At 42.7% G+C, this 23031-nt stretch overlaps 1 protein-coding gene across 1 annotated transcript in view; it reads left to right on the plus strand.

Moving 5' to 3' along the window:
- The first annotated feature begins 1736 nt into the window (after window positions 1–1736).
- The window catches only part of GPR83 (G protein-coupled receptor 83), a 124666-nt gene continuing 103371 nt past the window's right edge, over window positions 1737–23031 (plus strand). The window contains exon 1 of the mRNA XM_082245870.1: window positions 1737–2570. Within this exon, the coding sequence (XP_082101996.1) occupies window positions 2154–2570 (417 nt within the window). The 5' untranslated portion in view covers window positions 1737–2153. The remainder of the gene's footprint in view (window positions 2571–23031) is intronic.

Consider the following 23031-nt stretch of genomic DNA (forward strand, 5'->3'; position numbering starts at 1 on the left):
CACGCCACCGGCAGCGCGCACTCGCGGTCTAGCTTCCCACACGTGACTGACGTAGGTCTAGGTCGGTTTGCGCAGGGGAGTAAAAAGGCGGCGGGGGGCCGGGAAGCAATTAAGGCTTCAGTACCCGGAGACCTGATCAGAGCCGAGTTCGGTTTTATTCGAGACTCCAGCCACCCGGCGGACGTGCCTGCTGGTCATTCGGGTCTCCTGGTGGGACAGGAGACCTGGGTGAGCCGCGGAAGGTGGCGGGAGAGGGGGGAACGTCCCCTCCTCCTCCTTTTAACTACTTAAGCCCCGGAAGATTTTACTCCCTTCCTGACCATGCCCTATTTTGCGATTCGGCACTGTGTGAATTTAACGGACAATTGCACGGTCATGCGACGCTGTACCCAAATGAAATTGACGTCCTTTTTTCCCACAAACAGAGCTTTCTTTTGGTGGTATTTGATCTCCTGTGCGATTTTTACTTTTTGCACTATAAACAAAAAAAGAGCGTAAATTTTGAAAAAATAACAATATTTTTCACATTTTTTTTATATGAAATTCCCCAAAAAAATGTAAAAATCTATTTTTTTAACATTTTTGGCCAATTTGTTTTCTGCTACCTATGTTTGGTAAAGAAAAATCGCAATAAGCGTATTTTGATTGGTTTGCGCAAAAGGTATTGCGTTTACTAACTAAGGGAAAGATTTCTGTCATTTTTAGTGTTTTTTTTTAAACGAGTAATGGCGGTGATCTGCGATTTTTTTTGCGGGACTGCGACATTGCGGCGGACAGATCGTACCCTTGACTGACATTTTTGACACTTTTGGGGTTACCAGTGACATTACTACAGTAATCAGTGCTGTACATATGCACTGTTACTGTAAAAATGACACTGGCAGGCAAGGGGTTAACTTTATTCGTGATCAAGGGGTTAAGTGTGTCCCTAGGGGCGTGCTTCTAACTGTAAAGGGGTGTGGCTAGTGGTGTAACAACAGGGACATACGATCCTACATAGCAGGACCGTATGATCTCTGTTCTTACACAGGGGAGAATGACAGGCGGCTTTGTTTACATTAGCCACCTGCCTTTCTCCCTCTCTGCGGGGAGATCGCGAGTGACCGGCGGACATTGGGTCCGCCGGTCACTCGCGCGCTCGCCCCCTAGAGCCTCACAGGCGAGCGACGTCACTTTGCCTGTGAGGGGCTGACCGCCGCCGTAAATAGTCGTGCGGCGGTCGGTAAGCGGTTAATGACAACAGAGTGGCTGCTTAACTGCATTGGTTGTTATTACAAGAAAGCCGACTGTCGGCTCTAAACAAAGGGGTTCAAGGGGTTGTACCGGGGGGATGCTTGTAGCTTCAGGCATCACCCTGGTACAACCCCTTGAAGCCGAGGCTGCATATTTGCGTTACGTCAGCGGGAAGGGGTTAAATCTCCAGCATGTAGTAAAATGTTAAATATCAGTTTTGGGTGAATTGACCCTTTCAAAAAATAATCTAGTTTAACTTCCAAAAGGAGCTTCCTGAATTTGCATTGGAGTTGTAATATTTAAACAGTTCAGATGCAAATTCTGCTTAACTGTTTTATCCCAATCAACCTAATCCTAAAATCCTAATATTAAACACTAGAAATAATTTACTTTACGAAAAACAGAACAAAGCCATCCTTTCCTGCAAGATTTTGATCGGAGCGAGACAAATAATCCATACCAATACAGACTGTTTTGTTCTTTGTTGACAGACAGCAGGCTAGCGGGGACGTTAAGGGAATGTGCAGACTGGTGTGCGAGGCTCATTCATTTTCCTTAACGCTCTTTGCATTTAGAGATCTCCAAGTAGCAGAGGGCAGGTCTTTAACCAGATAAAGTGGTGGGATTCTGGTACGTCACAATGGCAAATAAGCTGCAGCCCAATAAGCGGAGAGCTGGAGATCCATCTGTCTGAGAGCTGTGCGTGTCTGCATGTGATATAAGTGTGCTGTAAGCGAGGACCAGCAAGGAAACAGATGCTGCACTGAGCGCTGGGGACATCTGTTGCTATTGTGATTGACAGTGATGCTGTGGTCATCTTTTGTACAGTTATGAAGATCAATACCAGAGCGAGCCTGCACAGTTCTGACGCTTCTTCTTCTATGTCTGGAATAACCACTTAATTATCCCATGCCTTTTTCATGCTTTTCATTAGGGGACAGAGCTGGTCAGACATGGTTTCCCATCTCCTGTGGCTAATGTTGCTGGGCTTGTCCAGCATGCCGAAGCCATCGGAAAGTTTAAACTTCAACAGCAGTCTAAAAGCATCTATCCAGCTTGCCAACAGATCCTTGTTCAGTTGGAATAACTACAGCCTGGCCGATTGGCAGAACTTTATAGAGAATAGGCGTTATGGGACGGAATCCCAGAACCCCATGGTGAAAGCCCTTTTAATCGTGGCATATTCTTTCATCATTGTCTTTTCGCTTTTCGGGAATGTCCTGGTATGTCATGTGGTCATCAAAAACAAAAGGATGCATTCGGCGACCAGTTTGTTCATCGTCAACCTAGCCGTGGCAGATATTTTGATTACGCTGTTGAACACGCCGTTTACGCTGGTAAGGACATGTTGCGTTTCTACGCTTATAGCAGCCTTTCTCAACCAGGTTTCCTCTAGTGGTTCCTAGGGATTCCTTGAGCAAGGAGCATTTTATAAATAACCACTGACACCAATGATCTTTTGTAGCCATCTGTAAGGGGAATCCTTCCCAATGAAGACCATCAATGTAAGTAGAATTCTTCCCACTGGCCACAAATGTAAGGAGTATTCTTTCCAGTGACCATCACACTATCATACTATGAACTGTAGATATAGTAATTGTTAGCAGGGGTTCCCTGACACTAGAAAGTTATTTTAGGGTTAAAAAGGCTGAGCCTTTCTCAGCCAGGGTTCCGTAGAAGCAAAGGGTTCCCCCAGAGGTTCCTAGGGGTACCTTGAGCAAGGGGCAATTGATAAGTAACCACTGACACCAATGACCTTTTATCTATCAGTAAGAGGGATCACAAGCATTCTTTCCACCGACCATAACCCTAATGTGCTGTTGGTATTGTCATTATAAGCAGATGTTCCCTGAAACTGGAAAGTTATTTTAAGGGTTCCTCCATGTATAAATAGGTTGAGAAAGGCTGGCTTAGATGGTCGATCCATCCAAATCTGAAATATCAGATGATGGTGGATTGTGGTGGGCTGAATCAACCCACATTGTGTATAATCCAGTGGACCCCTCCTGCTGCATTTTCTGTAATGAAATATCTAGGGGGAAATGCAACAGGCAGTGTAAGACACCTCAAAGAACACGATAACTAAGCTAACCTGGAGACTGAGTTGTGGAGATCTCTAAATAAATGCACGCACAGAAGTTACCTGGATCCACCTGTAAAATATTGATTTTGGTTAAAAGGGTCACTTAAACAAAATGCAAGTTTAAAACACAAGCAATATTCTGTATCAAAGCTATCAGTTACAAACAGGTATGAACATTTTACAATACCAGTACACCTAGTAAGAGTTTATTTTTTGATCTAAAATATGTGTATTATTTTGTATGCTATTATCAGCTATTTCATGCTAAAAGGAGGCGAAAAATGACCCTGCCAAACACACAATAGAAGGTACTGGATGCTGATGGACAGTAATTGTATCATAGGAAAACGCTGTTTTGTGCATAAAGGAACCTTCTGATTTTGGCCACACCAAGTCCCCTGCTCCACCATTTTACTATCCAATGATATCCAACACTGCTCCAATTGGACAGCTGGATGAAAGCATGGATTTCCAATTCAAAGCTGAAGTATAGGCAGTAGTTACATAACAAGCCCAAGATTATGGATTTCTCCGGTGTACAGAAGAGTATCTAGTTAAAGTGGACCTTACAGTAAAATGCAAAGTTGCTTAAGCATTTTCCCCTTCACCTCAACCTGTAAAAAATCTGTTAAAGACAAAACAATGTATAGATACCTCACCCTCGTCTTTGCCTGCATTGCTTGGCGTGAGATCACTGACCTTCTGAGTACTGGGGAGTGCAAAGCAACAAAACCTAACAATAAGACAATCCAGTCCATTGCAATAGTGTTTTCTCATTAGCTTTGGCTGCCCTGTATTCCCCAGGATCTATCCAGGAGGATTGTAAAGTCATCCTCACCTAGGCACCATGGGCGGAAGATGGAGGTGGTATACCTTACCTTTTTTCTTTACATTTTACCCCTACTTAACAGTAGGTGATTTGTGACAGGGATGGGGCCTGGGCAGTGTCAGTGGACCTTGCATTTTAATGCAAGGTCTGTTTTACAGCTAAATCCTAGCCAAATGACTACATACACAGTTACAAGAAAAACATGATTTTATTATTTATATAGTAAACTATATATATGAGAATGCGACTAATCACATCGAAATGTGCCATAACACTGATTAACTTGCTTTAAAGCAGGAAGATCTAAACTAGGGGTCTCCAAACTTTTCAAACAAAGGGCCAGTTTACTGTCCTTCGGGGGTGGGGGGAGGGGTAACTTTTGCTAATGGGAGTAGAAAATATCCCGGGCCCAGCACCAGAGAGAACAATCACTGCCTCGGGGTTGGTGGTCAGTTACATAGCGCCTCTGGTCAGTAGGAAGAGGAATGGTGCCCCATCATTGGTATCATGGGAGGAACAGTGCCTCATCATTAATATCAGTGGAAGGAATAGTGCCCCATTATTAGTGTCAGTGGCAGGAAGGATGCCCAACTATTGGTAGCAGTGGGAGGAACCGTGCCTTACATGACTGGGAGGAATTGTGCCTCAAGAGCCAGATAAAGACTAGCAAAGGGCTGCATTGGGTCCTCTGGCTGCAGTTTGGAGACCACTGATCTAAACGGAAGAAAAAGTGGTCTAGGAGGCATAAAATGCGTTTCTACTTTCCAGATAACTTCTCCTGCATTTAGAAAAGGTAAACGCAGGAGTGTCAGTATGCATGAAGCCTAACTGTAAGGTCTTCTTCACACTGGCCATTTATCCCTGGTGCATGATACTCCAGCATTTTTTGTGTGGGTGGAAGGCACAGGCACGCTATCCACCACCCTGTAAACTCAATGAGAGGCTGAAAGTTGCTGCGCCTGGATTGTACACCAAGTAGTATTGCTGTTTATGGCAGTATGAGCTCAGGGACGAAAGCTCAGATAAAAACCGGATGCTTACATTCTAGGCATTCAACCCTAAATGTTAGTAGAATTTAGCGCGCTGTCCAGCAGCAGCAGCTTTCAGCCTCTCATAGAGTTTTACAGGCTGCCAGCAGTGGGGCTGGACAGTGCACCTGTACCTTTCCCTGGCATCTAAACACCAGAGCCTCATTCAATGGGGTTTAGAGCCCAGTCCTTTGACACTGCTCCCTAAATACATCAGCAGCCAGGGAGTTATGGTATGGCGGAAAATAGAAATGAAGGCTATTGACTGTTTAAGAAAGGTCTATATTTGCATATCCATACCAGCGCTTGTAGGTCTGCTTACACTGCTAAGTTTAGGTAAAAAATGGGGTCTGTTTCAGACATCTGATGGAGCAGAATGTTACATGCTTGCAAAATCCAGGGATAGAAATGTCAGTGGGGTATGATGAAAAATATGCAGGTGTGCAGTGAGGAATGCTTTCTATAAATCAAGTAACCTAACAGAGGTAACTGCAGTAGTGATGCAAAATAGACAGTTAGTGCCAAATTTAATAGGATCTGGTAATTGTTATTTGCCAAGTGAGAACCACAGGTGTTGTGGGATTTAACAAAGTGTTTTACTATAGTACCAGTTAACAATTAGCATCCCTCCTATTGGATTATGGGTTGCTATGGAGGTGTGCCAATGGTATTGGTAGCTCTGAGGAAGGGGGTGTGACCCTTGAAACACTTCAGTGGTATATGCACACCTATGCCAAAAGGGTTCGTGGAGTCAAAGCTGCATAGTGATTTCATTGATGTGTTTGAGATATTCCCAGAATAACTAATCCTTTCCCCTATGTGTGAATTTAAAGAAGTCTCACTTCAATTTTTATTAATGTGCCTGCTTCCCAGGAGGCAAAGCACTTGTAGTACTTCCATCTTCCTTCATGCTGTCTAAGGCTCACTGTGAGGTAGGACAGGGCACTCCTTTTTACCAGCACAGCCATCCAACAATACAGCTGGAAGGAGGCAGCTGCTTTGACAGATGACACTTTTCTCATCTCCAGGCACTTGCTTGCTTGGATCTTGGGCCAACAAGCCCCCCTCCTCCTGCATTCCTAATGAGAAGCTTGTCTCTGGCACGTGCATGGAGATGGAGAAAAGTGTCATTAGACAAATCAGTGCTTTTTTGTTAGCTGTGTTGTTGGACGCGGAGGGAGAAGTGTCCTGTCTAACCTCACAGCTAGCCTTAGATAGCACATAGGAAGATGGGGCAAATTACTTCATGGGGAACAGAACACATTGAGGTTCATTTACTAAAACTGGAGAGTGCAAAATCTGGTGCAGCTCTGAAAAACAGATAAGAGAAAACAATAAGCTTTCAGGTTTATTTTGTCAAAGCTTAATTGAACAAGCTTAAGTTAGAAGCTAATTGGCTACCATGCACAGCTGCACCAGATTGTGCACTCAGTTTCAGTAAATCAATCCCATTAAATGGAAGTGAGACTTTTTCAAAGCGTATAATGGTTTAAATAGATTATTCACACTTTTACTAAATGTTAGAGCCATCTTTACTTTCCCAGTGTGTTCTGGGTGTTTTTTTGTAGTAGACTAACCCAATCAAGTCCAGGAACAGTAAGGTCCACAACAAAACTTTGGTGGTCCCCAGGGTTTCTGCCACAGATCAACATTGTGGCGGGTGTATACTGTCCAATGTTGTTTCCAGTGTTGTTCTCAATGCGCACTGACAGTCAATACTGTCAGTGCACATTGATATCCGATGCCTCATATGGAGTTCCGGCTCCTGTGAACTCAGAGGGAAGCGTCGGGAGTAGTGCAGAGAGCAGGAGGTGAAGAAGGAGGGGACTTCTAATGGCAGTGTTGATCACAGACTGTGGAAGGGAGCATGGAGCTTAAGCACATGGCTGGATAAGGAGGTGAGATCCAATGATAAGTCTGTGTAAGGCATCAGTGTGATGCAGAGTTCGTGTGTGGGGGGGGGGGGGGGAGTGCTGGAGCATTGCGTGTATAAGGCAGCAGTGTAATCCAGGGGGAGGGGGGCAGAGTGCTTTAGCATTGTGTGTATAAGGCAGCAGTGTGATCCAGGGGGAGGGGGCAGAGAGCTTGAGCATTGTGTGTTTAAGGCAGCAGTTTGTTACAGGGGGAGGGGGCAGAGAGCAGGAGCATTGTATGTATAAGGCAGCAGTATGGTCCAGGGGGAGGGGGGCAGAGAGCCGGAGCATTGTGTGCATAAGGCAGCAGTGTGATCCAGGGGGAGGGGCGCAGAGAGCTGGAGCATCGTATGTATAGGACAACAGTGTGATCCAGGGGGAGAGGGCAGAGAGCCAGGGGGCATTGTATATATTTAAGGCAGCAGTGTGATCTAGGGGGAGGGGGGCAGAGTGCTGGATCATTGTGTGTATAAAACAGCAGTGTGATCCAGGGGGAGGGGGCAGAGAGCTTGAGCATTGTTTTTTTAAGGCAGCAGTTTGATACAGGGGGAGGGGGCAGAGAGCAGGAGCATTGTATGTATAAGGCAGCAGTGTGATCCAGGGGGAGGGGGGCAGAGAGCTGGAGCATTGTGTGTATAAGGCAGCAGTATGATCCAGGGGGAGGGGAGCAGAGAGCCGGAGCATTGTATGTATAGGACAGCAGTGTGATCCAGGGGAGAGGGCAGAGAGTCAGGGCATTGTATATATTTAAGGCAGCAGTGTTATCCAAGGAGAGGAGGGCAGAGAGCCGGAACATTGTATGTATAGGGCAGAAGTGTGATCCAGGGGGAGGGGGGCAGAGAGTGGGAGCATTGTATGTAAAAGGTAAGGGGGATGGTTGGCAGAGAGCCGGAGCATTGTGTGTATAAGGCAGCAGTGTAATCCAGGGGGAGGGAGGCAGAGAGCCAGAGCATTTTATGTATAAGGCAGCAGTTTGATATGGGGGAGGGGGCAGAGAGCCAGGGCATTGTGTGTATAAGGCAGCAGTGTAATCCAGGGGGAGGAAGGAAGAGAGCCAGAGCATTGTGTGTATAAGGCAGCAGTGTGATCCGGGGGGGGGGGGCAGAGAGCCATAGCATTGTGTGTAAAAGGCAACAGTGTGATCCAGGGGGAGGGAGGCAGAGAGCCGGAGCATTGTGTGTATAAGGCAGCAATATGATCCAGGGAGAGAGGGGCAGAGAGCCAGAGCATTGCATGTATAAGGCATGTAAAATTCATGTTAGTGGTCTGCGGGATTCAAAATTGTGAGTTTAGTGGTCCATGAGGTCCGAAAGGTTGGTGACCACTGGTCTAAAGGTTCTCAGATTTGAAAAGACTGCACATATTACCAAAAAAAAGACCAGCATTACGTTTTTAGTCTTGAACCTGAATCATATCCATTGCACGGTAAAGGCAGCACAATTTAAATGTAATTCTCCTATCAAGTATTAATGGTAATTAAGTTGAAATCTAGGCAGATATAAAAGACACTTCATTTTGTAGCTCTGTAATAATTATTAAATCAATAAATGTATTTTTGTTTAATGCAAACAGTAAGTACCTAATATTTATCTGATATCAGTCCCTGGACAGAAGGGCTGCCGAGTGAGAGGAAGAAGTAGCACAGGGAGACAGTCAGTTCATGCCGTGGCAAGAAGTATACTGTTAGAAGCAAGCAGAATGATCTCATCATTGAGTGAGGAGAAGCCAGACCCTAACAATTTGGGCTTAGAGGAAGTGGTTGAATGATGCTGACCATCATTAAATTCAGGACAATGAGGCCCTCTATTGGCAGTAAAAAAATATTGCTGTAGAGAGCTTTGGCTTGAAGGTAAGCATTGCAGCAAATTATTTTTTTTTTTTTAATAATTTGTTAACATTTTTGACTGGCATTCTGCTTTAAAGTAAACCAGTAAAAGTAAAGTAAAAGTTAGTCAACTGACCAATAAGAGCAAAGCACATGCTGGTCACCCTGGTGTTGCTTTGGCAGGCTGGGTAAGCTTCATATGTGAGTCTTGCTGTCTGAATGGCCTGAAGTAGCAAAGCAGTTTTGTGGGCAGGGCCTATGGTTGGAGAACTGTCTTGGAGTCGGGAGTCAAGAGTCGGTTCTTCATGTTGTAAACAGTCTTGAATATTGTTGTAGCCAGGTACTGGACGATTATTATTTAAGACAAAGACTCTGCTTCAAAATGCAGTTGTCATGCTTCCCTTTTGCTGACCTTGTTATGCGATGCTTCATTCTCCTGCGGCCAAAAGGGGGAGAGACAAGTTACTACAAGCCTATAGACTTTGCTACAGAGCTCCTGGGATTCTGGGAGATGTAGTTCGAGACAGCGGCCATGTTAATGAAAAGACTGTCATCCTAAAGTACAAATCCCTATGGCCTGTATGTAAGAGGAGGAGCCAGGAGGGCTTTATATTCTTTGCCCGGGAAGAGCTTGCTCTCTTGGGGCCAGGGCAGTCCGAGCAACCGGACCTGTTGAAACAAGCTGCTTGAGAGGGCCTGGGAGTAGGCCTGAAGTTACTGGGGTTGGGTTTGTTACCTATATGGTTCACAGAGTGAGGCTGATGCATTCACTGGACTCTCCACCTCGCTCCTAGCCGAAAGATCTGCCTATATGCCAGACTTGCTGAATTATCAATTGAGTCAACACTGCTTCAGGACCATCTTAAGATGGGGCCCCCTTCTATCGCAAGGCTCTGAATCCCACGGGGAGTTGGTGAGAGGGTCATCTGCCCACCTGTATCTTTTATACCAGACATATCGCTGAGGACAGTACACCATCAACTCTTCCTTTATACACAGATCCCATCAACTGAGATTCCTATCTTTATCCTCACCTCAAATTACTGTAATCACCGGGTGCAATTATATCACAGCTATCACACACCCCCTGATTAGCAAGTGTAACTCAGCGCCTAGTTATATTGGCATCTGGCATCTTTACTGCCTACAGGATATAAGGACACCTCTAGTGCACCAACTGTCATATGGGCCCCCGATGGGAGCTGGCAGAAGATCCAACTTAGAGATTGCCTTTCTATATCTAATTCATATCCCCTTTTTTCTGTTTTGTTGTTTAAGCTGTTTAACAATGACTATACCCACTCAACCAGTCACCATTAGGAGCCACGGGCAATCTAGTTCTGACGTTGCTAAGTAAGGTTTCACGTGTTGACTGTTGGTGTCCTGGGGGGTATTTCTGCTGTTAATGCTGATTTTGGCCTAGTACATAATTTATGTGTACCCTCCTTCTCCTGATTGCTAATTATGTAGTGTGCTGAAATTGTAACTGTGACTGTTGTTGCTTTGTTCTTGCCTTATATATTCACTTTTGCTTATGGTCGTTGCTTTACTTGAGATAAGCATTGGTGATAAAATATTTCTGTGAGTATTTACTCCTTTTTCGAAATAGTCTGGTGTGTCAGAAAGGCTGAGGCACGTGAAAGGGTTTTGGCAGAGGACCCATCTTAACCAGATGCGCCTTCGGTGGTAGCGCTACATGGTGATTAGGTTAGCAGTAATGAAATAAGACAATTCTTATAGGCTTTGGCATTCAGGCAAAATAGTAATGGATATTTACATTATTACTTATTTTGCAGTTGGTAACTATACAGTCTTACCAGGCTTGGACCTGTGGTACCGGAGAATAGGTTCTGCTGGAGGGGTGACAGCATTCAGTATACTAAGATGGTACTCTGTTTCTGCTGCTAATATGCAATACAACTTGCCAAGCCCTCATAGAGCCAGAGTAATTGAGAACGAATCTAAGAGGTGATGGAACAGCATCAGTAAGATATAGAAAGTTTAAAGGCTTGGAGCAGAGTCGACTGGGGGAAAGAGTTACCTCTATTCCCTGTAGTTCCCTGCCTATTCCCTGCAGCTGACCCTTTCCCCATTACTGACTTATCATGCCCTGTTCTGCACTGTGTGTGGAGGTAACCATCTTGGTAGAAGCAGGGCTTTTTCTTCCCCATGTCAGAGTCTCCAGCAAGGTGAAAAGTGATGACGTTACCAAATCTCACTCTAAATCCCCTGAGGCTAATTGAGGCACCAGTGCCTTAGAGCCCACACTGCAGATATACAGCCATGAGACTCAAAGCACAGAAGTGCACCCTCTTAGAAGTGTTTTGCTGAAGCGAATGGTCTTATGACTTAGTCTTTTTATTGGCAGTTGTTTTATTCATTTACCTTCCAAATCTTGTCCATATCCAAGTCTAGATAACTTATCTTTAAATGTATTTCTCTGTTTAACCAATGCATAGTTTTTACAGTATTTTAAGCAAGAATAGATTATCCAAAATAGACTTCAGTGTGGTACTACAGGACAGTTAGTGGTTGTAAAGGCTCAATTTTTTTTACCTGAATGCATTCTCTACATTTAGGTAAAAAAACCTTCTGTGCCACAAGTCCCTTCCAGCCCACCCCTTATGCCTACTTGAGCCCAATCTCAATCAAGCGCTCTGCACGGGAGAAATGGCTCTCTCTGTGCTCTTTCTCCTCACAGGGCAGATCGATAGCAGCGGGAACCATTGGCTCTTGCTGCTGTCAGTCAAAGCCTGGTACAAGGGGATGGGGGCAGGGCCGAGCCGCACTGTCTGTGTCTATAGAAGCAGACAGGACAGTTCAGGATCTAGCCCGCTTGCTATGGTGCACTGGTTGAAGAGGAGGAGCCTGGAGTGGCGGTGGGGACCCCAGAAGAGGAGGATTGGGGTTGCTCTGTGCAAAACGAAGTAAAACATGTTTATTATTAAGAAAAAAATAGGTTTACAAGCACTTTAAACAATGTATATTGCATTATTCAGATAAATGCACATGTGAAATAAAAATAGGTGAGGTGGTTGAGGTAGTTTAACGTGGATTTTTTCAGAGCTATCCACAGATGTCTATTTCTAAATATCCTTGGTGATTAAGGTCCATCACAACCCCATGTTTGCATATATAAATGGGCCTATTTAGAGCTGCCCATTAGATTAAGCTTGACAAGGTGTAATTAAGCTGTGACTAATTTTTCAATGGTGTTTTGTTAGCTAACAAAACCAATTTTAATCTCACCTCTAAAACCAGAATAAATTCAGGTAGCAGCTGCATAGGTATTTCAAAGCTGTACGCCACCATTGATGTGCCTCTGCAACCTATTTCTATAGTTTATGGGAGCACAAATACTGAGATGAATAAACATGGCTTTTGGCACTCTTGCTGTGCAGCATTGGGGTCCTACAATGGATGTTTATGGAGGACATTATCTTAATAGAGGTAAAATATTTTTCTGTATTGTCATATTTACGGAACAAATTTGTATAGTACTGACATATTTACATCATTCTATGTCCCCCAGAGAAGCTCACAATTTATTGTCTCTATCACGTCCATGCACATGCCAGGACTAATTTAGGATGAAGCCCATTAATCAGACTATTTTATGGTTTGGTGGAATTAAACCAAAACCACAGCACTCAAAGGAAACTCATATAAATAAGGAGAATTTATAAACACCATGCCTAAAGTGAATCTAGTGGGTTTCAAAGCCTGGGACCAGAGTGCAGTAAGGTAGGGGAGCTAACCACTGAACTGCTGCACTGCTTGCTTTGCTTGTTGCTACAAGGCACACTTTGGGATCAAGAAGTCACATTCATTACTTACTGCGCTCCCCATAAATTACAACACATATTTTTTTCCCATCACTTAAAGGTGATCTCACAAAACAGAATGGGCGTACTCTTTTTTAATCGGGTACTCAGATATTACTTTGAACTTGTCCCTTAATAAGCAATATCCACCATGAGTCCCCCCATCTCATGACACCACTCAAGAAGCCCAGATGCGCACCCTTCTCCAAACCTTTGGCCCTGTAGATGTCTGGCGGAAAACTCATCCTAGATCTCAAGACTTTACTTTTTTTTTCAACCCACACAGCAGCTTTTGCAGAATCAACCATGTCTTCATGCTCCTGAAGCATTTACCTTTAGTGAAAAGGATATCTATACCGGCCATCCCTGGTCAGATCATGACCTCATTATCTTCCTAGCCATGATCACCTTACTCTTACAACTTAGTGCCGGTTCACACTATAGCGATGTCAGACATCGCTTGTGATTCGCACCACACTACTCTGCAAATCACATGTGATGTCTGTGCGATGCGAATTCAGCCATACAGATTGTATGGCTGAATTTGCAGCGCATTCCAACCAAAGTCGTGCAGGACCCTTTTTTTGGTCCGCACCAGAATCGAATCTATCTTCTTGATGACTGGTGTACAAACAGTAAGATTTTAAATTCTTATTGTTCTCCAGTGCTAGAATTTACCTCAATTAGGTGTAGGGCGTTTTATCTGCCAAGAGAATTTATGGTGGTGATTATCATTGCATTGATGTCCTTTTTTCCCCACATTGCATATACATACCACCTGATGTGCATACTGCAGTTTTCCTGGATACACTGTCAAGGAGGATAGGCAAATATTTGCATGCTTATCCTGATGGGGTCCTTGTTGTGGCAGGGGATTTTAATCAAGCAAATTTAAGGTTTTTGATTCCAGGACCAGGGCTTTTTTTCAGCTGGAACTTGGTGGAACTCAGTTCCACCACCTTCGGCTCAGGCCCTCTGCTCTATACTCATCACTATCATTTGGAAAAAAAGAGGTCTGGCTTCCTGTGTTTTCCAAGTGCAGTATGGGGACAAAGGAGACGCCGCCTGGGGTCCAGTGCGAATGCTGACACCCCCACTGGATGATCTCCCTGCAAGTGAGATAGGCGCAGCCATCTACAGTGTGAGGGGAGGTACTAGAGAAGAAGAGGGGTAAATATGAGATGTGGATGGGGGATGCAGAGCTAAGCAGCTGTGGAAGAATGCTGAACTCTGCACTCTGTGTGTAGTGCACCCCTGAACTCTGCACTCTGTGTGTAGTGCACCCCTGAACTCTGCACTCTGTGTGTAGTGCACCCCTGAACTCTGCACTCTGTGTGTAGTGCACCCCTGAACTCTGCACTCTGTGTGTAGCGCACCCCTGAACTCTGCACTGTAAATGTAGCACACTCCCAAACTCTGCACGTATCACACCCCTGAACTCTACACTCTGTGTGTAACCCCACCGAGCTCTGCTCCCTGTAAATAATGCAGTCCTTGTATTTGATGCCCCTTGAAGACCCTCCCACTGTCAGTGAAATTTTGACCAGTTTGGGGAGGGGGTTTTGGAGGGGGTCGTGATTGAGTTCCTGCACCTTTTTTCTGAGAAAATAAGCCCTGTCCAGGACTCTATCAGTTTGTGAAGTGTGCGACTAGAGGGGATCATATACTGGATAAGGTCTATTCCAACATTAAGCAAGCTTATAGAGCCATCCCACCGTCCCATTTGGGTCAGTCAGATCATTTGTCTTTATGTTTAATGACAAAATAGGCCCGTATTAGGCATAGAATAGGTCCAGAATACAAGAGAATTAAAATTTGGCCAGGTGATGCTTTCCCACAGTTGCAGGACTGTTTCGAAAGTAAAGTCTGGGACGTGTTTGAGCAACAAGATTTAAATCTGTTTACAGACTCATTACTAAGTTATATGAATTTCTATGAAGACAATATTACGGAAGAGAAACACATCAAGGTTTACTCAATTCAGAAACCTTGGATAACTAAGAAAGTGTGATGTCTTCTTAAGGTAAGTATCCTTTAAGAATAAGGTTAAGGAGGTGTATAAAAGAAGCAAAATTGGCTTATAAAGCAAAAAATTAGGAATATTTTAACCACTTCAGCCCCTTAATGACCAGGCCATTTTTTTGCGATATGGCAATGCGTTATTTTAACAGACAATTGCGCGGTCGTGCGATGCTGTACCCAAATAAAATTGATGTCCTTTTTTCCCCACAAATAGAGCTTTCTTTTGGTGGTATTTGATCACTTCTACGGTTTTTATTTTTTGCGCTCTAAAAAAAAAAAGAGCGACAATTTAAAAAAAAAAAGACAATATTTTTTACTTTCTGCTATACAACATATCCAATAAAAAAGTAGAACATCTAATTTCTTCATCAATTTAGGCTAATATGTATTCAGCTACATATTTTTGTTAAAAAAAAGAAAAAATCCCAATAAGCGTATATTGATTGGTTTGCGCAAATGTTATCGCGTCTACAAACGATGGGATATTTTTATGGAATGTTAATTTTTTTTTTACTAGCAATGGTGGCGATCAGCGATTTTTAGCGGGACTGCAACTTAGCGATGGACAAATCAGACACCTAACTGACACCTTTGATACTTTTTTGGGAACCAGTGTGCCCCTAGGGGATGCTTTCTAACTGTGTGGGGGATGGACTCACTAGATGAAAATAGAGATCTGTGTTCCTGAATAGCAGGGACACAGGATCACTGTGTTCATCTGTGACAGAACGGTAGTCTACCTTGTTTACATAGGCAGACCGTCCTTCTGTCTTTATGGGGAGCGATCGCAGGTGGCCGGCAGACATCCTGTCTGCCGGACCCGTCGATTGGCTCCCCCTCTGGTCAATATGTATTCTGCTACATATTTTTGGTAAAAAAAATCCAATAAATGTATATCGATTGGTTGCGCAAAAGTTGTAGCCTTTACATACTATGAGATATTTTTATTTATTTATTTTAATTTTTTCTTACTAGTAATGTCGCCGATCAGCGACTTATAGCAGGACTGTGGTATTGCCGCAGACAGTCTGACAATACCTGACAATTTTTTGGGGACCAATACAGTGATCAGTGCTAAAAATATGCACTGTTACTGTACTAATGACACAGGCAGGGAAGGGGTTAACATCAGGGGCAATCAAAGGGTTAGGTGTGTCCCTAGGGGGTGTTTGCCAACTGTGTGGGTAATGCTCTGACTAGATGAAGACAGAGATTGGTGTTTCTTCTTAGCAGGAACACAAGATCTCCATCTTCTTCCCTGTCAGAACGTTCTGCCTCTCTGGGGAATGATCAGCAAGTAATCATGCCTCCTGTGGCAGCGTGCGACACCTAGTGGCTATTGCATGAAATGACGTATAGGTACGTAATTTTGCACAATAGAGTCGACCTACTGCAGTAAATATGCGTTAGGCCGTCGGTAAGTGGTTAATGGGAATAACTTCCAGGAGTTATGGGGAGAAATACCACATAACACTAATTATAGAGAGAAAAATCAGATAGAAGTAAACCCCAGTGTTACACTAATGAGGAACTATGTTACCTCAGCATAAAGTAGGGCCCTTCATTGGATCCTAGTAGATCTATATTCACTGTGCAGAAACATGAGCTAGGGCAGGTATTTAAAACTGTAAATAAATTGGCAGGTCCAGATGAAGTTCCGGGGAAGGTTGTTAAGGCGTGTGCCGAGCAATTAAAAGGGGTTTTTGTTAAGATCCCCAAAAAAGTCAGTTGTATGTAACGGGGATTATTATAGGCTAATACAACTTACTTCAATTATTATGAAGTCCCTAGAGAGATTGGTCCTAAGGTATGTTAAGCAAAGTTTACCAAGAAGTCTATACCCTCATTAATTTGCTTATAGGGGGAATATGAGTACAGAAGATGCTATTGTGGTATCACCGCATATTGCATTGGGTCATCTTCAGGGCCAGGGAAACAAAGTGAGGATGGATGCTGCTTTATAGACTACAGCTCAGTCTTTAACACCATTATTCTGGACTTATGGTTTGAGAAGTTGCTGAAGTTGGGCCTGTCATTGTCTATCTGCCTTTGGATTAAATAGGAAGTAAAGCGGTTTAGAATCACTTTAAGGATTTTTTTACAAATAGATCTCAGGTGGTTAAAATTGGTCAATATTGCTCTAATTAGTGACAGTTAAATGTTGGATCTCCATAGGGCTGTGTAATGAGTCCCCTTATTTTTGTGCTTTACACATATGACTGTACTCAATACTATTGTACAAACAGCATTAATACATTTGCTGACAATACTATGGTTTCAATAAGGGAGGGGATGAGGAATTGTATAGATCAGAGGTAGGAAAGGTGGTAGAGTGGTGCACAGCAAATACTTTTACTTTGAACATAGGAAAAACTAAAGAAATAGTTTTGAGTTTTAGAAAAAGGTAATACTGAATTAGTTGCACTCTTTATTAAGAGTGAATGTGTGAGTAGACATACACAGTTTTTGTTTTATCCAGCTGCATTTACTTACATCCAAGTGAAAGATATAACACCAACATGTCAGAAAAAAAATTAAAAAAATTCAAAAACAGAATCACTGAGTTGGAAAAAGTTCATCCTCTCCTAAAAATGACTTGTAAACTCAATCAGGTGTAGCTAACCACTTTATCAATGGCACACAAAGCCATTTGCCTTTAACTGCGATCAGCTGTGCTCATTTTGATTAGCTCAGCATGAAAAGAGCTTTTCTGGAGCATTTCAATCCCTGGTAGTGCAACTGAAGCAAACAATCAACTGTGAGTGGTCAAGGCACTGTCAAAAGATCTCCAGGATAAAGTTGCGGACAGGCACAAGTCAGGATATGGATACAAAAAAATCGAAAGTTTCAATCTAAAGTTGAATCTTTATCAATGCCTAGAAGCAGATTGAAGTCTATTATTAAGAAGTGGAAGGTATTTGGTACAACACAGACCATCACTGGATCAGGACGTCGCTTCAATCTGGATGAAAAAGCCAGGAGGAAACTGGTCAGAGAGGCTACCAAGAGACCTACAGCAACACTGAAGCAATTGCAGGAATTTATGACAAAGAGTGGTCATTGTGTGTATGTGACAACAATATCACAAATTCTCCACAAATGTGGCTTGTATGGGAGGGTAGCAAGAAAAAAGCCACTCCTCAAGAAAGGCCGAACGCAGGCATGAATTTTTTAATTTTTTGGCCTCAACACCAAACAGTTTGTCTGGCGGAAATCCAATACAGCTCACCATCCAAATAACACCATTTCTACAGTAAAGCATGGAGATGGTAATATCCTGTTATGAGGGTGTTTCTCTGCAACAGGGAGTAGAGCACTTGTCAGGATAGAAGGAAAAATGCCAGAAAGTTGTCAATGGAAAGAAGGTTTACCTTCCAACATGACAATGAACGAAAGCATACAGCAAAAATGACCACACAGCAGTTGAAGGAGAAAAAGGGGAATGTCATTGCATAGCCTAGTTAGAGCTACAGGGCCCCAAAGCCCTTATACCTCATTAAAAATCTGTGGAATGACTTGAAGCCTGCAGTCCACAAACGGTCACCATCAAATTTGAGCAGTTCTGCAAAGAAGAGTGGACTTATATTGCAAACTTTAGATGTGCAAAGTTAGTAGAGACATATCCCAGCAGACTAAAGGCTGTAATTAAAGCAAAAGGTGATTCAACAAAATACTGGCACAAGAGGGGTGCTCCTTTTTCCAACTCACTGATTCTGTTTTTTTATTTTTTTCTGACATGTAGGTGTTATATCTTTCACTTAGATGATAAAGTTGCACAGTGGGATTAAGGAAAAAAACTGTGTCTGTCTTCATTTCAGGCTGCAAAGCAACAAAATGTGATTATTTTAAAGAGGGTGATACTTTTCTATACCCACTCTCTTTCGTGGTCAGAAAATGTACATGCCATTGTTAAAAAATCTCAACAATATTTTCTCAGACTACTTTGGAAGTATGGTCTTCAATTGAGAGCGTATTGGTGTACTGTACTTTAGTATGGTTCCCAAATTGTACCATAGCTGATAGGAAGGCTCTTCAGTGAAAAGTTCTCACTGCACAGAAAATAGTGGGTTGTAAGCTTCCATCTTTAGCAGAAATCTGTGACTTTCGCTGTCTTGGGAGAGCTATCGCTATCTGGCAATAAAGGCAATAAATAGAGGCAATAAATAGAAAAAGGAATTTAAGCTAGATAACTTTTTGGCTAGGGACAACAAAATGTATAATGAAGGTTTCCTGGACAGCCACTGAAATATCTAGTGACAATTTAAAATGAACAGACACACCAAGAGCATTTTTGATAAAAAGCATAAAACAAAACTTTACTGGACATCAAAATACATAAAGCTTCCTTACACATAAAACTTACCATAATTATTAACAAGACTCAAGCATAAACTCCTATTCCCAATATCCCAAAGAAAGGTCAAATATTATTTAACTCTGGAAAAGGACAGTAAGAAATCCTGGCTGCATGCTTGGTCTTTCCACAGCTCCAAAAAACAGCCTATTTTTTATGCTATGGACTCTTTTTATAGTCCTGTATACCAGAGACCACCCACAGGATGTAATAATTCCTCTTGACCACTCACAGGTCATTTTGTGAGTGAGGTCATCAACACATGATTGTACTTCCCCCCACAACCACATGGTCAATTGGATATGCGGCAGCCATCTTTAAATACACAATATCAAAAGCTCAGTAAACCCCCTGTGGGTGAGAGATATTATTACACATGTATGGGAACATTTGTCATGAATCAGTTAAATATATCCACAACCGATACAGGTTAGTATTTTGCCATCTTGGGGAACATTTTTAACAATGTTTGTGTAAGTTTTTTTATGGATGTGTAAGTGGAATTTGATTATGTTTTTAAAAATCAACAGGAGTTACTCTTTTGAAATGTTATTGTATTTTTTTTATTTACAATGACATTTAGCCCTGGTTCACATATATGCGATGCAGGAACCAGCACGATTCCAGTGCGGGTTCTGCATTGCATGTCACCTGCCGGCGGTTCACACTGACATCTACGAACCACTGTGGGTGGCAATGCAAAGTTAAAGCAACCCCGAGATCGGTTCGCAGATCACAGTGCGAACTGCCAAATGGTGCAGGAATTGGAGTGCACATGGATGCACCCATGTGCTCTGATTCCTGTGGAGACCAAAAAAAGGGTCCCGTACCATTTCGGTGCAAATGCGATGCCTATTCAGCCATACAATAAACGCGAATCCCATGCGATGTCTAACATTGCACTAGTGTGAACCCTGCCTAAATCTTTTCTTGTCTATTTTACCAACAAAAACTAGCGTCGTATTTATGTCTGGCAAAAGGACTATAGTTAAGGCCTGGAAAAAAACTTCTGTTTCTTTCCAGGAAGTAAAAGGTGGTATAACCACCTTAATGATTAACGAAAAGATGTCCATTATTTTTAAAAGACCCCCATCATGATTTCCATAAAATATGTCAAACCAGGTTCAAATACTCTCTACCTTCTTTACATCCGGCCAGCTTAGACCATTTATAGCATGATATCTGATACCTTTCTTGAGTCTGTGAAGGCCCCTCCTCCTCATCTTCGGCCCCACCACGTCCCCTCTCCTCTCTCCCTACCTCTACTTCTTTCAGCTTCCATGCATTTTCTTGGTCACCCCCTGTCGCTCTTATTTGGTTTACATCCATCATCGGGATAACTAGTGGGATATTACAGGATATTAGCTAATAATGAGTCACTAATCTAGACTCTCAAGATGCTAATTGCTGCTAATTTTGTTTCTGTTTTTTTTTTTTTTTTGTTTCCTTTAATTGATCGATACCGATCGATTGTGCAACTGACTTTGTTCCTCTGTGTGGGCAAATCTGAAGATTTGTTACTTTCTTTAAAAATTCAATATAGAATATTGCACAAAGTCTTTTACATGAATAAACGATATTGAAGTTCTAATATGCTCGATGATAGTCATCACTGGAAAGTCCCATATGAATCTTCACAAAGACAATAGATGGCGGTGATCTAATCCACTTTACTCTCAAAAAAAAGAACACAACAGTGGACAAAATCTCACATTTTCCCGAATCTTTAAAATATAAAAGGTCTAAATGCTTCTTTCAGCAACTCCAATAGGCTGATCAATATAACTGGCTCAAGAGAGTACACCTTTGCTTTTCAACAGCATTAGCGAGGTTGAGGCATAGAAAATAAATAGAACGTCACAGTGCTTTTAGTTGAAAAATCACATAGAAAGTTTTGTTAAAACAATACTAAACTCACATTCATTGGTGGATATTAAATCATACACAGAATATACAAGTGCAGTGAAACAACTCCACTGGACATAGATAAAACATCAGAGGTAATGTTTCTGTGTTTCCCAGGGAGATACCGCCACCAACAATATCTTGGCACGTGCCCAATCCTGCTTTCAGGAGTTGTGCCGCTCAACTCTGCCCTACGTGTAACATCATAAAGACGTCATCAGGGGAACAAATTGGTTTATTATTTCCTCCCATGGTGTGCTCATCTATTGGCAGGTTCCAAGGGATACCTTGAGGAGTATCCTAAGTCAGTTGGTTGCCTGGACAGCCGGCATCATAGTAACTGATGATTTGTCTCAGCAGGTTCAGGTTTCCCCTGCTGCATTATCTTTCTCCAAAGTTGCTATTGCAGTTTCAAAACTGATTTTTTTCTCGACCTGTGAATATTTGTAAAATATGAGATGTGGCACTGAAACGTTTGGAAACCCATGCCATAGAGGAGCAGAGGGAAGAGCTGTACTAACAGGGGGTTTGGGTTTATATGGGAGTCCCACATGCCCAGCGTACCCTGACCAAGGCCAACCCTTATCTTAAGTGTTTTGATGCCATGTGCACTGTTATTTTGGGTGGCACATCTACAAACCCAATTCCAAAAAAGTTGGGACACTGTACAAATTGTGAATAAAAACAGAATGCAATGATGTGGAAGTTTCAAATTTCAATATTTTATTCAGAATACAACATAGATGACATATCAAATGTTTAAACTGAGAAAATGTATAATTTTAAGGTAAAGATAAGTTGATTTTAAATTTCATGGCATCAACACATCTCAAAAAGTTGGGACAAGGCCATGTTTACCACTGCGTGGCATCCCCTCTTCTTTTTATAACAGTCTGCAAACGTCTGGGGACTGAGGAGACAAGTTGCTCAAGTTTAGGAATAGGAATGTTGTCCCATTCTTGTCTAATACAGGCTTCTATTTGCTCGACTGTCTTAGGTCTTCTTTGTTGCATCTTCCTCTATATGATGTTAAATGTTTTCTATGGGTGAAAGATCTGGACTGCAGGTTGGCCATTTCAGTACCCGGATCCTTCTTTTACGCATCCATGATGTTGTAATTGATGCAGTATGTGGTCTGGCATTGTCATGTTGGAAAATTCAAGGTCTTCCCTGAAAGAGACGACGTCTGGATGGGAGCATATGTTGTTCTAGAACTTGGATAGACCTTTCAGTATTGATGGTGCCTTTCCAGATGTGTAAGCTACCTATGCCACACGCACTCATGCAGCCCCATACCATCAGAGAAGCAGGCTTCTGAACTGAGCGCTGATAACAACTTGGGTTGTCCTTGTCCTCTTTAGGCCGGATGACATGGCTTCCCAGTTTTCCAAAAAGAACTTCAAATTTTGATTCCTCTGACCACAGAACAGTTTTCCACTTTGCCACAGTCCATTATAAATGAGCCTTGGCCCAGAGAAAACGCCTGCGCTTCTGGATCATGTTTAGATATGGCTTATTTTTTGGCCTATAGAGTTTTAGCCGGCAACGGCGAATGGCACGGTGGATTGTGTTCACCGACAATGGAAGTATTCCTGAGCCCATGTTGTGATTTCCATTACAGTAGCATTCCTGTATGTGATGCAGTGCCGTCTAAGGGCCCGAAGATCACAGGCATCCAGCATGGTTTTTCGGCCTTGACCCTTATGCACAGAGATTGTTCCAGATTCTCTGAATCTTTGGATGATATTATGCACTGTAGATGATGATAACTTCAAACTCTTTGCAATTTTTCTCTGAGAAACTCCTTTCTGATATTGCTCCACTATTTTTCGCTGCAGCATTGGGGGAATTGGTGATCCTCTGCCCATCTTGACTTCTGAGAGACACTGCCACTCTGAGAGGCTCTTTTTATACCCAATCATGTTGCCAATTGACCTAATAAGTTGCAAATTGGTCCCCCAGCTGTTCCTAATATGTACATTTAACTTTTCCAGCCTCTTATTGCTACCTGTCCC

Source organism: Pelophylax lessonae, assembly GCF_965119305.1.
Source record: "Pelophylax lessonae genome assembly, chromosome: 2".
Classification (NCBI taxonomy): Eukaryota; Metazoa; Chordata; class Amphibia; order Anura; family Ranidae; genus Pelophylax; species Pelophylax lessonae.